The sequence below is a fragment of the Vanessa cardui genome, chromosome 2 (genome assembly GCF_905220365.1).
Source record: "Vanessa cardui chromosome 2, ilVanCard2.1, whole genome shotgun sequence".
Classification (NCBI taxonomy): domain Eukaryota; kingdom Metazoa; phylum Arthropoda; class Insecta; order Lepidoptera; family Nymphalidae; genus Vanessa; species Vanessa cardui.
Window position 1 is genome coordinate 8,319,379 of NC_061124.1, and position 18,344 is coordinate 8,337,722.

General features: G+C 30.6%; 1 protein-coding gene across 3 annotated transcripts in view; it reads left to right on the forward strand.

Annotated features, from left to right (window-relative positions):
• Nucleotides 1-18,344, forward strand: part of LOC124538582 (multiple C2 and transmembrane domain-containing protein-like) — a 34,247-nt gene that overhangs the window by 3,669 nt on the left and 12,234 nt on the right. For 2 of the 3 annotated variants that reach the window (XM_047115696.1, XM_047115687.1), the window contains exons 2-6: nucleotides 6,655-6,787; nucleotides 10,611-10,744; nucleotides 13,021-13,164; nucleotides 14,171-14,354; nucleotides 15,790-15,983. In XM_047115696.1, coding sequence (XP_046971652.1) covers nucleotides 6,683-6,787; nucleotides 10,611-10,744; nucleotides 13,021-13,164; nucleotides 14,171-14,354; nucleotides 15,790-15,983 — 761 coding nt within the window. In that variant the 5' untranslated portion in view covers nucleotides 6,655-6,682. Of the gene's footprint in view, nucleotides 1-6,654; nucleotides 6,788-8,419; nucleotides 8,776-10,610; nucleotides 10,745-13,020; nucleotides 13,165-14,170; nucleotides 14,355-15,789; nucleotides 15,984-18,344 lie in introns of those variants that run through there. The other variant, XM_047115706.1, reaches the window with a different exon arrangement.

The following is an 18,344-nucleotide window of genomic DNA, read 5'->3' on the forward strand; positions in this document are numbered from 1 at the left end:
CCCTCTATATGCATAGAAAGAAACCTTCATGTAAAAATATGTATATACTATAATCTACCATTCACCAAACTACTGAAAAACAATTCACAGACAAAGTTATAATTCATATTTAAGAAAAATAACAAGAACATTAAGCAACACATAAAATATGCAACTGACAAATTAATCTTTTATATTCTCTAAAATAATATGGCCGTCGCCCGCCCGCCTGTGGCGTCACTTGATTTTCTTTCAACAATACAAATATCCACATGTCATCCATGTCACAACTCACATTCGAGAAACTTTGAGGGAAAAAACTTCAGAACCTATAATCCAAAAGCAGAGAAGTCTAAATTTTTAGTCCAATAGTACGATATCAAAAGGCTGTTACTTCAATCAATATAAATTATCTTGTAACGAGATGTCAGTTGTTCTCTGTGTCCGTCGTTTTTCCTGAATTATGGTTACATTTCGTATAACTTATACCACAATGTTCATTGTAACCAAATTTGCATTCACATTTTTTTCATAGTAACTCATACATTTAATTTACTGCTGGTATTTACCATTTTAAAGATTTTTTTACCATAAGGTATTTTTATCATTTAACTTGAAACTTTTTCTGTTATAGTTTGTATATTACCAGCGACCCGCCTGGCTTCGCACGGATGCAATACACTAAATATACTACAGAATTTGTTGATTTACGACTTCATCATTACAAACTTCTAAAATTATATTAGTGTTTCTTTACTATATTGTCCATGTATTATATAGATAAACCTTCCTCTCGAATAACTCTATCTGTTAAATAACCTAGTTTAGTTTAGTACTTTTAAAGATTTAAGCATACAAAGGGATATAGGGACCGAGAAAGTAACTTTGTTTTATACTATGTAGTGATAACGAAATTCTTTTACGCGGCTTTCAGTAGAGTGTACTCGCAGAATCGTCACGATGAAGGCGTTTTGCTCCAGGAAATCTTTATTTCTCTTTCACTCTCTATTTCTGTTTCCTTCTATGAGTTTTTTTACATTATTTGGACTTATTTTTGTTATTGTTGTAATTCAAACATAATTTTTAATAACGATTCTATTTCTTGTCATTTAATTGTTCTCATTTTTAATTTATTTCAAAGTGTCTGTAATGTAATACATAATATATAAAAAAATCAATGCGTTTCAACCACCCGGGTGTCCCACGACATAATATCTCTTTTTTTTATTAACTTTATTTTTATACATGGATAAATATAATATAAGTAATATAATATTAACAGCCTGTAAATTTCATTAGGGCTGGCCTAAGAGACTTCGTCTTTCTTTTTTGAAGAGAAGGTTTCCTTAAGGTTTTGATTAGGATAGGTTGCTCCAATGAGAGTTGGTAGATTGACAAATGTCAGAATTTCGTTTAAATTATTTTTAATCAAGTTTTCTCACGATGTTTTTCTTCATCGACTGGGTCGAGATTGACTATAAACACAATTAGCAGTTGATATTTCAGTGGTGCTTGCCAGGATTTGAACCCGCAATCATCGGTTAACAAGTACGCGTTCTAACCACTAGGTCATCTCGGCTAAGACACAAAAAATATTAAATGGCGTACTTATAAAATGTTATTCGTGTATAATTTAGCTTCATCGAGTCAACGATATCTCTAGAGCTCTAGAGTCTCTCTTGCGGACAACTTTATAACTAAAGAGTCTAATAATTTTAGAAACTAATAATTTTATAGGAAAATATAAGATATAATTATGTTATACGAACAAAAACAGTAAATTATATGTTACCGAAACTGCTAGTAATAAATTTTCCACTGACGAGATGTTAGTCACTAATGATATGAATGATTTATTTTTAATATATTATTTTCAATCTTTACAATACGGTAAAATATGAAAAATATAGGTAATTATTGTTGATATTTTGACATTTCTTTTTGTTATTGTAGCAGTGAGTTTAAATTAACAACCTTATGGTTCTTAAATCGACCTTATCGTCTAATCATTCATACGTATCATCTCTAAGGTCATTTCAGGCTTGTTGTTTTAAAGGTTGCCCAATTTTTTTTTTTATCAATAAAAACCTTTTTTGATTTATTTTTAATCAGAGTTTTTCCACAATGCCATCGTCGAATAAATAGCATGTTATTTTTAATTGAACTTGTTATTTAAATGATCACCTTATGAAATATATATATATATAAACAGGATATCAAAGTTATTCGATATATTTAACGTCCTTCAATTCTTCGTAATTGTTCTTATTTTAAAGTAAAGTTTGTAAAAAGTAAAAAGTACTGGCCGAACAAAAAAAGAAATCCATTTTTTTTTATCGACCCGACTCCGATTCGAACAACGACCTAAAGTTTCGCAGCCTTAAAAGCTAAGCCATCGGACTAATGAGACAGACAACCTGCGTCATACGGTGTTTACGTCGCACACAAGATGTTAAAGTGCAGGTCTGGTGTCTGAACCCAAAAAACCTGTTTACATTTAATAACTTATCGATGACGCAAACAATAATAAAATGAGATGAATTGGACTGTTCCTATACAAAAATTTTCCACTTGTGACCGATTAACGAAAGGTTTTGTTTACATTTATAATGACAATGTTTTTTCCTAACTTTCAGTTCCCCGTCGCTTTAGGAACTAGGATATACAACAACAACAACAGCCTGTAAATTCCCACTGCTGGGCTAAAGGCCTCCTCTCCCTTTGAGGAGAAGGTTTTGGAACTTATTCCACCACGCTGTTCCAGTTGGTGGAATACACATGTGGCATAATTTCTATGAAATTTGTCACATGCAGGTTTCCTCGCGATGTTTTCCTTCACCGCTGAGCACGAGATAAATTATAAAGACAAATTAAGCACATGAATCAGCGGCGCTTGCCTGGGTTTGAACCCGCAATCATCGGTTAAGATGCACGCGTTTTAACCACCGGGCCATCTCGACTCTTATAACTTATAACTGGGATATATTTTGTTGATAACGTAATTGTTAAATATATTTTAGTAATGGTATAGTCTAAATAATATTTGAGAAAACGTTTTCGAATAACAAATAAAGTAACACTTACGGTAAAACAATGGAAAAAAGTTTTATTATAAATATTAATGAGTGTCATTTTTTGAGTATTAATATTCATTATTTTTTTATTTTGATGTTCCAATGTGACATAGTGACATTGTGGAGTCCTATATGATAATATGTGATATATAAAATAAAACATTAGTAAATAATCGATTGTTAAAAATATTATTTTATTGCTATATACCTACATAGTATATTTAAATTGTTTTTGATTCCACTCCAATTTGTGTTTGACCTACTTTTATAAATTTCTAAATCAAACCGAAAGCGGCCTTTAATTCTAGTCAAATTCATATAAATTGGAAGACGCAAGGTTGCTTATTCCCACGTATATACTTAAAAGGTTAACATTTGTATACAAATACAACGTTTTGCCATTTATCATTACAAATAATATCATTCTGTTCTCATCTATCCTATGTTCGGTTTTTAAAAACTTGATAAAAATAAATAGACATAAAGCTGTAACAGTTTCTACATTATACAAACAAGAGCACGTTTTATTAGTCTTTATTCTAAAACTCCCCGCACGATACGAGAAATTGGTTCGCCAATAAGATCTTATAATTTATAAAATCCGGTTTCAAGTCCTCCTCACGATGATAAAAATGGATGGTTAAGAAGGCCTTTCAATTGAAATACAGTTTATTAGCCATCCGTGAATTACAATAAAAGTCATAGAACTCTTTCTTCAAAAAGGAAATTTAAAATTCGAAGTTTCCCATTTGCCGCCTTTTGTGACGATTAAATATATAATAAGAAACTTTTTGGTAACACAAATGTCGATTCTGCTTCACATAATAAGACCAGGACTGTTCCCCATACAGACCAGATACATCCGTAGTCATGATAACATGACCAAGTAATCTTGTATACTCTTAGCAGTTTGAAAAAAATATCATGTGTGAATGCACATACTGCTAAGAGTCCACGTATAGTATGTTTACTTAATAATAAAAATGTAACATATAATAGAAAAAGGAAACAAAAACTTCAGATAGTAGTATTTTGAGAAATAATTAAATGTTAATTAAATGATTACTTCCCTCCCACGCTTAAGGTCGGAAATGCAAGAATTTTCCATTCATGACATTTTAAAAAACGATGGTCGATTAAATCACGCTCTCTTAAGAAACACTATTTCTTAATCACGTCGGAGGTCATGGCACGGGATAACACGTAATTTCACTTTAAAATCGAACTGTTAGTGAGTGTCGCGATAGTACTGTGAATAGATCATTTAGACTTAATGGAAAATCACAGAAACAAAAAAGACGCCAATTAGGTGTTAGAAAACATTTTAAGGAAACTTAAATATGGCGGACGTAATTCTGTCTTTTGTCTCAATTAAAATAGCAAGGGGGAAAATTGTTTTCTGCAACTTAGTAAAGTGATCAATTTTGTAGAAAAATAGCAGCCCGTTTCATTCCTAAAAAATCAATAAATGAAGCGAAGCTGTTCCTTTTGTGCTTTGATCACGATATGCAAACTTTTTGTTTAAAAACTTATTTAACTATCGTTTTCTGTGGATGTTTCAATCTTTATTTAGTTATATACATTTGGTTCGTTCATAATGATCAATACAAAGTGGGCCGCCTGCGAAACTCCGCGTTTATTCAAAAGTTCTTTTCGGTAAAACCTATGACAGGTTTCGTTTTGATTTAATTTCTTTGTAAACTGCAAGTCACTCATCTACATTTTGGCGCCAACATGATGAAACTTTATTCAAATGATTTTTTTAATGTATACATTTGTTAATATATAGAGTCGAGATGGCCCAGTGGTTAGAACGCGTGTATCTTAACCACCGATTCAAGGAGATTCATGTGCTTAATTTGTCTTTATAATTCATCTCGTGCTCAGCGGTGAATGAAAACATCGTGAGGAAACCTGCATGGACAAATTTCATTGAAATTCTGCCACATGTGCATTCCACCAACCCGCATTGGAACAGCGTGGTGGAATTTGTTCCAAAACCTTCTTCTCTAAGGGAGAGGAGGCCTTTAGCCCAGCAGTGGGAATTTACAGGCTGTTGTTGTTGTTGTTAATATAGAATTCGAGTTCTCAATAGGGATTTACTTAAATTTTGTTTACATTGTAATTTTTTTTCCAGTTTTTAAATTGTAACTAAATGTTATTTAATTGAATCAAAAATCCTCTTTATTCTTTTGAACATCTACGGCTGGAGCTATTAACTTATACTACTACTTAAGGCTTATAAACCAGTACTCTTAGGTATCTAATCAAATATAACTTGATTAAAATGCATATATCATAGTAAAATGAAAAAAAGTTTGTATTCAATTGTACCTTTTTATCTGTGATCAAATATTTAATATTCATGTTTTGTAATGTAAAACAGTCTCAGTACACTCGTGATAGACACGCATAAGACACACGTGATATTTTTTTCATTAAGGAAGTCTAAATTACAAGACCTTTAAATACCGGCTGCCAGCCAAACGTGTTGTATAATTATGCCTAATGTTTTGTATTTTCGTCTTCTCATTAATAGCGGAAAGATTTTAAGAAAATAGAGACTAAAGATCAAAGTTGTCTTTTGAATGCTTTGTTTTTTTGTCATCTTTTGTTAATAATTTTTGCATGTCTATGACAAAGATTTATTCTTAATACTTTTATGAACAATACTTATATTTTTTGCTTGTATTTTTACATTTAAATCGTAATTATAAGGATGATTTGTATTTTTGGATAAGTTTATAGATGATAAATTCGTGTGTTTACTGGTTTTCAAGAAGGCAATTTAAATATAAATATAATTAATTAAAAAACTCATTTTCATATTCGATGTGGAATAACATTAATAGCATTTTTTTATCTCCTCACTACAGTTCACATTTTATCAATTCTTACAAAAAAAAACTTATTAAGCATTTGTTATTAAGAAAATAAACAAAAACGTTTTTTATTTAATTAGGATTATCAAATTAAAAGATACTTTGAATTTTTCATAGAAATGTTCCTTTAGAAATAAATTGTATAAAAGCAAATATAATAAATACAATTATTCACCTAGATATAAGTTACTTATAAACCCAGGTACGATTTAGTGGGCCACATACCCGTTATACTGCCACAGTGAACATCAGTTTGTATTTTGTTAGGCTTTCTAAACTTTATAGTCATGTTGTTTGCGCCTTTAGTTTATCTTTCTGTATTCTTCTGTGTATTCTCGAAGTTTGATGTGCTTGTATTAATTATACATTATGAATCCGTATTGCTGTTCCAATAGAAGTTTAAGTGAACCAGAACAATTACCGGGACACGCATTATAACAATCAAGATCTTATGATTGTCACTTGTCTGCGTATTGACAGTGTATCGTATCGATTTGTTTATACATTTTATAGTTTGACATCTATAAATGGATATTATCAATTCTAAGTGCTCTAGTTTTCTGCAATTCAAATTTTGAATAGTAGAGTGTATTTACAGATATTAAAATTTTAAAAATCACAAATTTACAATCATGAAAAAATGTAGTAAATTTTCGCAAAAAATTTTCACATTTTTTTAACTGCAGCTCGAATATTATTATATAAATGATTTTTCTCAGGTCAATTCCGATACCGGACGGCCTGGTGATGGACCCGATGTCGCCCACTGCGCTTGTCGTCCCGAATCAGCTCATGGGCCGCATTGGTAGTGGGCTGAGTATAATCAGAGATCACGGCAAGAAAGTCCAAAAAGTGAGTATTTCAAATGTATAATAAAACTTAATTTAATAACGAATTTATAATGAGTCCCATATAATTCTATATATGGGACTCATTATTTTGGACATTTGTAAACATACCATTATATTGAGCAACAACAAAAAACGAAAGAATTATTACACAATTATTCACGGATTCGTCGAGTAATTTCATTCATTTGTCATTACCCTTTTGAAGCATCGAAACAACAACGTCACGTCATTTTATTTATAACTTTATTTTTAGGTTCTAAGGTTATAAATAAATTTAGGGTCATAACGTTCGAAACATGAATTTTAAAAAATATATACAGTGTCAAATATGCAATCATATCAATAAAGTACTAACGAATACAAAACATTCCCGCTCTAGCCTCTATTTTCAATTTTCATGCATTAATTTAAATGTTTGATTATAATTGTATTATTTACAAGCATTGAGTCATATTGTGAAATATTAAAAATTATATTTTATACTATTGATTAATATTGTATGGTAAGAGAAATATGTCAAATATATTATCTTTTTTTTAAACTTAAAAAGTATTGATTATCTGTTAAGGATCGATAAATGATTTAGCGGTTTTTTGTTGATGTTTTGAAGCTCTTAAAAATGAAAGTTCAACATTTGTATATAATATATCGAAATAGTGTTTTATTAGCTAAATAAGTTATTCGGAACTGTATTATGTTAATATGTATGTTAGTTAAGTTCCTTCTCGATAAAATTTAACTGGTCACCTTTTATGGCAACAATTAATAACTTCCACGATAATTTCTTATCGACAACCGGTATTTTTAATGTCTTGTTTAACGCACATATTTTTATTTATATTATATTTCGTTTACATTCTTACGTATATTTTATTATGAAAATACTAAAATATTGCAAACATTTCACCAGGTCATTGAACTGATGCAACTGATAATAATAAATATTGGGAAAGGCAATCCTTGGAACGAAAAGATCATTATTGAAATTATACAATTTATAATTATTGTTAGACCAATACATTTTTAATGTTATGACATTTTATTATATGTTATTCGCTTAGTCAAACGATTCCTGTCGATAAAAAAACAGCTGAAAGGATTTTGATAGGCTCTACAATAATCAAGAGAACATTTTTTAACTTATAAATATAATAGCCATAATTGCCCCGGATAAGAATTTACAAACAATCTCACTCAAGATAATAGAAGAATTCTAACAATACCCCATACATTGGAATGCCCTACAGGAGCATTTGGCATTGAAATAGTTCTAGACGATTGAAGAAACATAGATATGAACCTAATAAAGAATTAATTCATCATCAACTTAAGCGTAAAATATTACACTACTTTACACCCCTGTAATTAAGACAAAACACAAATTAAAAACTAAATTAATGTTACCCACAACACATTTTTTTCATATTAATAAAACCGTAAATAAAAAATCGTAATCAAACACCGGATCTCCTTGGTACTATTTTGGAAGTAAAACATGAATAATTAAATTGATTCGGTTTGAAAAGGTCCGATCAAAGTATATTATTCAATAGAGTTGAGTCATTTCAGTCTTATCAATGCCAACGGTCATCATTTCACAACGCTACCTCACAACTAATATCAATGCCTTGCTCATAAAACGTATGAGATGCACGTCTTAAGACTCATCTCATGAGCATTATAAGACTAGTCTTTTGATAATTGAACAAATGTAGAGTGAATAAATATTAAATATAATACACCGTCTTTTTCCTACTGGTATGACGTCATAATCAAGTAAAATAATGAAATGTGACTTTGTTATATTTGCGATTATTTTTCGCGCATATAGTTAATATTGGTCAAGCACCGCGGTCGAACGTCATATCGCTACACGACTGCATACACGTGTGAAAAGTTAGTGTTTTGTTTCATGGTGAAGTTCGAATAATGTGCGATTCCACAACTATGTATACTGAAATACATGAAGATTTCGCGGCTATCGTAACTGTGAGTACGTTATATCGCGGAACAATAAAGTAATTTTAATAAATGAACATATATTTTAATGTCTAACCTTAAATTATACGAATTATTCATTAATTATATTCACTTCGTTAATTCAACTAGACTTCAAGACTGTTTTATTAAATATTTTATGAATATCTGCAACTTTACAATACTTTGTTTACAAAGTATGATAAACCTTCTTACATATAAAAAGTTGATCAAAATACATATTTAACAAAAATAGTTAAATATATGTACAAGGAAGTGATTAAGAAGATGATGGCTAGCTATTACAAAAATATTATTCGTTATAATGAACGCAATTAAAACTTGAAAATTGTTAATAATCTATACTGATATTGTAAAGAGATTAAATTTGTTTGTGTCGAGTAATCTCTAGAACTGTTGATACAATTCTGGATCCTTTTTAAATGGTATACGCTAAGCTAAAGCTACATTATTGGGTATACATTATACTTTATGCTTGTAATGTAGTATTTGGACATAAATTAACTTTTCATAAAAAATAATTACAAGTATATAGTCTTAGAAATATTAAGAACAGCTATTCAGGGCTTTGATATTTGAAATAAAAGTTTAGTATTTTTTTCGTATTAATAAAATTATTATGATTTATTGATTACGATTTAAGCAGTGGCAAAATAAAAATACTGTTTATTTGTGCCTAATTAAATAAAAACTTTTATAATGACGACGATAACTAATTATGTTCTTAGATTACTTTTAATAAAATTTAAAATAACAAATTTTGATTTTCTCACGTCTGGAATAAAATATTCAGATGCAATCTTATTTCTTAGATTAATAACATTTTAACTTTAACATTTTCTGGTTTCAGTTGTTTTTTCTCAAATCATTTGTTGAATAATTTCAAAATTAACGTTTGCTTGTACAAAAAGTTAAATCATGTTATTTTGTAACTGAAATGTTTCCACTTTAGTGCTATGTACATGGTGTTAACCCGGATTTGAACTCATATTGTTTGGTTAAGATCGACGTGATATATAATCTGTTATTTATTAATTCATGCATCAGTCATTGCATTCAATACTGTAACATGACGATACAAAATTAGCTTCAAGAGCCAACTTGAATAAAGAATATTTTGATTTTGATTTTTATAGTCATCTCGGTTTAGTTTACTTAACATATGTCTAAAGTACTTTATTTCTATTATTTAACTATCTTTTGGATTTTTTACGTGAAACGCCATATCTGTGTAATTTAAAGTTTAATTTATATCTGCTAGTTATTTTGACAACCTCTAAAATGTTGTTTAAATGGGTTTGACTGCAGATATTTTAATTTTCAAATCAGTGTTAATTTAATTATTTAATTGAATTGAAATTGTAATTTAATTGAACATTAATCTCACCGAAATTTAATTTTATGTATATCTTGGATTCATTTGAGCCAATCTGGCCCAAAAGATATAGAAAAATACAGTAAGTCAACCATACCCAAAGATTACTGGTTCAAATCCGGGCAGTAAAGAACAACTGAGTTTTGATTTGCTGAATTTGTGTTTTTTCTTCTCACGCTCGACGGTGAAGAAAAATATCGTATGGAAATTTACCAATGTTGAATAAAATCTACATATGTAGATCCATCTGCTTCTCCAATGTAGAAGCGAAGTGGAATAAATTCCAAAACTTGTCCTACAAAAAGGACAAAGTACTACAAAAAGACACAGTAGAATATAAACGTAGACTATGTATATAGATAGTGTCATTACATTCATTTCTATTTTCATTTTGCTATTATAGTGTCAATTTTTTAAATTTTAGGTGTTTTAATGGCCTCTTTGATTTCAGTACCTCTTGAAGAACAGAAAATTCGAAGTTGTCAAGAGACAATGGACCTCAATCGTGAATATAGTTTTGATTGAAGCCAAAGATTTGCCAGATGCGCCAGCGAACGGATCCAGCGGTCTTTACTGCAAGTTTAAGTAAGTATGCAATGTTTTCCAAAAATATATGAAAATATCGATATCGATAATATAAATTTCCATAAGAGCAGACAAGTCTTAAGAGAGGTAAACGCGGACCATCGAATGCAATAATAGGTAACCCTAGGCAAATGCCAAGACAGGCACATAGACAGGTTACATGCAAAGTATCAATAGCAGCAAATGAGTGTAAACAAACATTGGATTTGTATAAGGCAGCTTGAACACTTATTAATATCATATATTTGTATTGCTGTAATTAAGGAGAGCCAGTGTAATTACCTCTAAGTGATACCTGCTCCGATCATCGACGCAGTCACGATGAATACAATGTATTTTAAAAATTGTATAATTAATTTACAAATAAACAATAATGTATCTCATGTAGTAATGATCTTACTTGGTTTCATCTAGTCACGCAAATTACTGGTTACGAATGGATACCACAATAACCAACTTAGTAGAGTTGATCACTATACAGCTTTGATGTCGTTGAACTTTGAAGGCAACTTTGTACAGCGAGTGCTTAATATCCTGAGCTTTTTCATTTGGCTTATTTGTACGTTTGTCTATATTCATTTTAATCTTGTATATATTTCACGGATACTGACGCAAGTATTACCTGCTTACGTTTTTTTAAAAAAAAAGGTTTTAATGGTAAAGTCCTTCGTATCTATTTAAGTTTAAGATAGGGAAAGGAAAAAATACATTTTTATCACTTCACAATTATTGTTAAATAATATGAGATTAGATTTTTAAGTGTAAGTACTATACCTTACACTATATTTATACCTTCAGCTCAATCAGCTATCATCGTTATGTTTTAAAAATGATTAATTAGGTAACCTAATCACATTTATTTTGAGGTTTTTTTAATCAATTCAATTTAGCTGGTACGATTAAAAGCAAAGGCATACTTTTCAACCGACTTCAAAAAGGAGGAGGTTATCAATTCGTCTGTATTTTTTTTTACATTAAAGATAGGTCTTGCCAGTCAACCTACGACATAAAATAAATGAGCCACCAGATGGTAAATGGTGGAGAGCTCATAGGCATTGACACTGCAACAAATTAATCATTTCTCATATCACTAATACGTGACTAAACTTTGAGAACTAAGCTGTTATGCCCTCACTAGTTACACTTGCTCACTCACACTTCAAGCCGGAACATACAATATATTGTTGTTCGTATATTGTACCAGTCGCGCTGCACAAAACCTTAACACCTCAGCATATAACACAACTTTATTTCATTTATTTCTAATTAAATACATATTACGGGCTAACGAAATAAACAACCGTTTTTGATTATTTCAATTCGTATAATTAGAGTGGCCTCATAATTGCATACTTTATAAATAAAATATGTAATTATTTATTCAAAATGTTTAAAAATTTTTTGCTTCCAACCAAGGTCTAGGAAAAAAAACAATATGGGTACATGATATTTTGTTACACAGCCTATTAATTTAAATATTAACATTTTGATCAATATCAATATATTCATACCTACACATGTATGTATTAAAAAAAAGATAATAAAAAGCTTATACACGATACGAGCGTAATATTTATAAGCGTTCTTTATTACATTTAGGAGTTTGTGTGCATTGTATTGGAGAGTGGAATTTTGTATTATATTTGTTGTATGATATTACCACATAGTGTATTTACTAAGATACCACCCATTCATTATTATACCGTAAAATTGAAATGTTACATTATTTGGATTTAATGTGAGTGAGTGTATAAATTAAGTAAAAAGGAAAGGTTATTTGGAAATGCGCCGAAAAGCATGATAGCGCATTTTTCATGTAAGGATAGGTTTAATTTTTTACAACGAGAATGTCAATGGGCAATCAGTTACCTGGGTAACCAATATGCCGTTTGGCTTCTTGTGTTAAGTCTATACTAATATAAGAATTTTGAAAGTAACTATGCCTGTCTGGCTGTCGTTCTTTCACGAGCAAATCAATGATCCGAATTTGATAAAATTTGGTGTGAAGCAAAAAACTCCATGGAAAGACATAGGCTACTTTTTTCGCCTAACACATGATTACCTACCCCTTAAACTCGAGCGAAACCGCTGGCGATAACTAGTAGGAAAATATGTGCAATCTCTGTTTATAAAAACAGCATAAAACATCATAGTTACCCATTAATTATTACATGAGTTTTAACTTGTAACGGAATTTGTAGGTCATTGACCCCTGTTTTCAGTATTCGATGAATCTTTTGTATATTTCTTTTTTGTAACCAGACTAAATATTTTAGGTTAGGAACTGAGTCTCATAAGTCGAAGCAGGTTAACAAATCGAAGCCAGTATGGCGGGAACGGTTCAACTTGTATTTGTACGAAGACAGCTCTCTCGAGGTCAATGTATGGCACAAAACGAAACAGAAAAACTTCATGGGCCGGTAAGTACAAAATATATAGAAATTATTATGACGACGTCATGGAATATTTTTTTATCCGAGATCAATCAACGTAATTAAAATATGTCAAAGATATTTTTTTGTGTTGATATTTAATTTGTCACTGATTTAACGATTTTATCATCACAACATCTCGCAAGACAAATCGGTTGATGACAAAAAATTAAGATGATAAATACCACATTTTAATAGTGCGTCTTTAGTAACTTTATTTAGTTCTTTGTATCTTATGAAGTTTATTTTTTTATTTAAAAAGCTTCAATGTAAACAGTGAATTTGTGTTCTAAAATGATTTTACAAATCTGATGTACTAAAGCGATTTTGAAATAAAAGAAAATATACAGGTACGCTACTTTTTTTAAAATATCTGTCCCTATAAAAATATTTTTGACAGTTAAATGGAAATTTTCGAAGAAATCCGTATCTGGCTATTTCAGATGACGCAGTTACCTACGTCATTGATAAACTTCAATAAGAACTTGTTTAATTAAATATGCTGCATCAATAAAAGCTATAAAAAGCTTTATTTTGCAACAAGAATTGGTAGCGGACTTTTTTTTTCGTTTGCTAATGACACAGATGTAAAATTTTATTTATAATTGTAAAAAAATGTAAATAACATTATAGCAACTGAGACTAAAGATAAAGTGAAATGAATAAATAATATATGTATAGTAGGGCTAAGAAAAGGTTCGTCATCCTAAGGTCTATTTTCATGTGCTCAGTATGAGCTTATGTTAACCGATTGAGAATGACATTGTGCGTCGCAATTATTTGATGTATAGATTCAAGGTACTAAGAGTTTAAGACTTGATCAAGGAATTTGAAAACTGACGAAGGTTTCCTTACTTTGATTGTACGTTAACTACGTAAACACAAATTCATATATTGTTCGCCTCACGTGCTTAGGTCAGACCAGATAAAAGCTAAGACGAAGGTCAGGACACACACTATTAAATTTTTTTTTTCTTAACCTCTTTCTGCTTAGATGTGTCATCGATCTATCTCAATTGGAAAAGGAAAAGACACACGATCTATGGTCGGAATTAGACTGCGGGTTCGGCTCAGTGCATATGCTGATTACACTTAGCGGATCCGAGCGGTGCATATCGAATGAAAACGTACTCACTACGAATGGTGTACATCATGAAACGCCAACGGAGGACAAGTTTGTAAGTAGCTTTACAATATTATTTAACTTGTTTATTACTGTTGCTAATGACAATGCTTTAACACTGTTTTAATATTTACATATTAGTTAGCTTTACGTTTTATTTAATCTTGTAAAATGATTCAAATGTCCTCGTAATTACATACTTGAACGTATTGATTTATTTTTTAAGAAATTCCTATTATTTTCTCTAAATTTCTATACAATTTCAAGACACATTAGTTTTAACGCTATTAATATTTTAAAAGTGAAAAGACAATTTCTTCTATCAGTCCGATTTCATAAAATATGTTTGCGTTAGCCGATTTATTGAGAAAGCCTTACAATAAATAGCCTTACCGTAGGTAAAGTATTTTATATGAAATGACGATGCAGCTCAATAAAGCAGCCATACATTAAATAGTGCCAATTTTACTGTAATAATAACGTAAGAGATTTTCTATTTTTTCTTAGTTTGTTTAATTAATAGTAATAACGAAGTATAAATTGATATTACTATGAGGCATTGGTAGTATTGACCGCGAGTCTCGTGATTAACTTTCAATTTCAGTTATTAAGAATGAAAACTAAATGAAAAGCTACAGAATACAACAACAATGATTATAACTATATAATATAGGTAGCTATGACGAAAAAGATGAGTAATTGGGATTAAGGGTTAAAGATCCTTTGAAAACTTATTGTCACCTTTGTTGTTTACTTATGACGCACGAACGTTTAATAATAATGAAAAAAATTAAACATTAAAATATTAGTATACGCAAACGAAATAATATATACCTGTAAATAATATTTACAGATTAAAGAAAAAACGCGTATCATTGTAAATCGGTTGTCAGCATCTTGAGTGATATACAAAATAAATTCTTACATAATTGTCAGTTATAATCGAAATATATATTTGTGGATTCTTCTATGCAAAAAAATCTTTGAAACTAGATGTATGTAGGTTGCAAATGAATTATAAAGACTAATTGAGGCCTTAACTCAACTTTACCCGCCTGTGAAGAGAGAAGGCAGATGTTAGGTACAAAATATCTTTGGCAGCAATTCTACTAAAATTTATCAGTAATGGAAATATCCCAATTTTATTCCGATCCAATTCTACCAAACCACAACCGGGCTATCGTGTCAGTAGAATAGAAAACGGCGAGTGCATGTCAACAATAAATTTTCGATTCGTTTAAGACAAAGTGACAATCTGTTAGTGAAATTGCCCATTTTTGTTTCCCAACTGACAACGTGCGCAAAATCTTCTGATGATCGTTGAGTAATTAAGACATGAGATCGTAACAAACAAACTTATAATCTCACTTTCGAATAGTAATATTTTCGATTATACCAAATACCAAAACACCAAACAGGTACCAAAACATTGGAAGACAATGTTTTGGTACCATATCTAAATAGATATTGATATAATAATAATCTTTTAGGTTTGGTACAAATTGGACGATTGGACAAATGTTGGCGAATTATCTGTGACGGTACACGGCGCGAAGGGCTTGAGCGCTCTAAACATAAGTGGTAACGTTAATGCCTTTTGTGTACTGGAGTTGGACAACTCGAGGATCCAGACCCACACTGTGCGAGGTACCTCAGAACCAAGCTGGAACAAGACCTTTACATTGTAAGTGAAAGCAGATATTCTAATACTAAGAATTGACTACATATGAATTACAATAATTACGATATTCAATGGAAAGCTTGAAGATATACTTAATGTAATCAGCTTAGTTTTTATATTCAACAATTCTTTATTGGCCATAAGTAATGAATTGATTTCGAGTTGAAAGTACACGCATTACAATTGTATATATTTACTAGCTGTGCCCGTGCCCTTTGTACGCGTTTGAATAAATATTATTGTAGCCTAAGTTACTCCTTATTATATCAGTTATTTGCCAGTAAAAGTCCCGTCAAAATCGGTCCAGCCGTTCAGGAGATTAGTCAAAACAAACAGACAGACAGTCAGACAAAAATTTGTAAAAAAATGTTATTTTAGTATATGTACCGTGTATACATACATAGTCAATGAGTAAAAAGGGCTTTTTTAATATTACAAACAGACACTCCAATTTTATTATATGTATAGATTGTTACGTCATATAAATGTGAGTTCTATGAATTGTGTCAATGGGACGCTTTTAAATTCACCTCGAAAACAATTCTACCCATTAGTGGAACAAATCATTTGTTTATATACTGTAAATTTATGCGATCTGCTTGCCTATTAACAATTTTCACATGATATTACAAATACATTGTTTTCAATGAACCCTACAATTTTTAGTTTTACCTTTAAACTACTTTTATTCTTGGGTTCATTATCTGATGACCTCCAGGTGACCGAAATAATATAAATAAGCGTCTTTAAGTCTGAATAAAAATACAACATAACAAAACCAGACTTTAAAGTCGCGTCATTATTAACGCGGCGTACTTAGTTCACAATATCGTACAGTTACGTATAAATTATTTTTAAAAAGAAAAGTAACAATTATTTCACTAAAAAGTTTATGTAATTCCACCACGATGGACAATATGGTTTCAATGAAATTAGATCCTACTACTATTATAAAGGCGAAAGTTTGTATGTATAGATGTATGGATGTTTGTTACTCTTTCACGTAAAAACTACTGAATGGATTTGAATGAAACTTTACCACAATATAGCTTATACATCAGAATAACACATAGGCTACAATTTTTGAGGTTTCTAATGTGAGGTCGTAAAAAAACACATTTTTTGCGCTTACATTGCAAACGCTGACTGAATCCTACAAGATAGATCAAAACAATGTACTACAGTATTGTACAACTTAAAAAGGTCTACAAAAAAGTCCGTGATGGTATATGTTTATCTCTTAGCAATAACCCACAATAACCATTTTTTATCCTTTACTTTGTACGAGAAATAATGACTTATTTACGAAACAATTTTAAGCGATTACTAGACTAGACGGGACGAACCTGAAGTCCACGCGAACGAAGTCGCGGGCAAAAGCTAGTTAATTATAAACACGAAAATTCAGTGGTACTTCCCTGGTCTTACATCCGCAAACACGAGTTAAAATGCATGCTTTCTAACATCAGCCCATCTCGACTCACACACGGCCATCTTAGCTTTCTTATTTTTAAATTAATAACAATTTTCACAAAGTATTGTATTATCCAAGCAATTTCTCTTCCTGTACAAGTATATCTTCAAGTACGTAGCAAACATGGTAACACTGTCATTTACTTATACAAACTTTTTAAATACAGCCAAAATTACTGATTAAAATTACTTTCAGTTTTTAAACGCGATATGCTTAAAATATATGATATAATTAATTAATAAATATTATGACAACCTACCTTTTTTTTTCTTTTTTTTATACAAACAAGTTTGTATTTTTTGAAGCAACGGCCCGAACCTTGCGAGATATTTATTTACGGTGGAAACCTTAAAACCTCTACCTCTTTTTTTAACATTTAAAGTACGATTGAATAGTTACATTGTATAGTTCAGTGAACCTATAACCTAGCGACTGCACATGCCGCCTCTTATACATATGCGCTTAATTAAAATACATAATTCACATAAAATATACGGCATTGTACAGTCACACTGTAGACTAGATTACGGCGCATCATATTTTAAAATTACAATGTTTCACAGCTTACTGAAATTAATTAGTCTAGTAAATGCAATTGTTCAGCTGAACTTTAGTACTATCAGTCCGTAGTCGACTGTTGGTTAAAGACTTGCTTTTGTTTAAGCAGCGGCTTCACATGTCAGTCAGGATGTATATTTAGCAGAATTTCATCCAAAACATTCAGATTTGTTGATTTTTTATATATAACACACGTTGGTAATAAAATATTACCCTCAAGATGTATCATTGAGGAACACAAAAGTTTATTTTAATATTATAAATGTGAAAGTAGCTCTGTCTGCCTGTCGCTCTTTCACGACCAATCCGCTGAACCGAATTTGATGAAATTT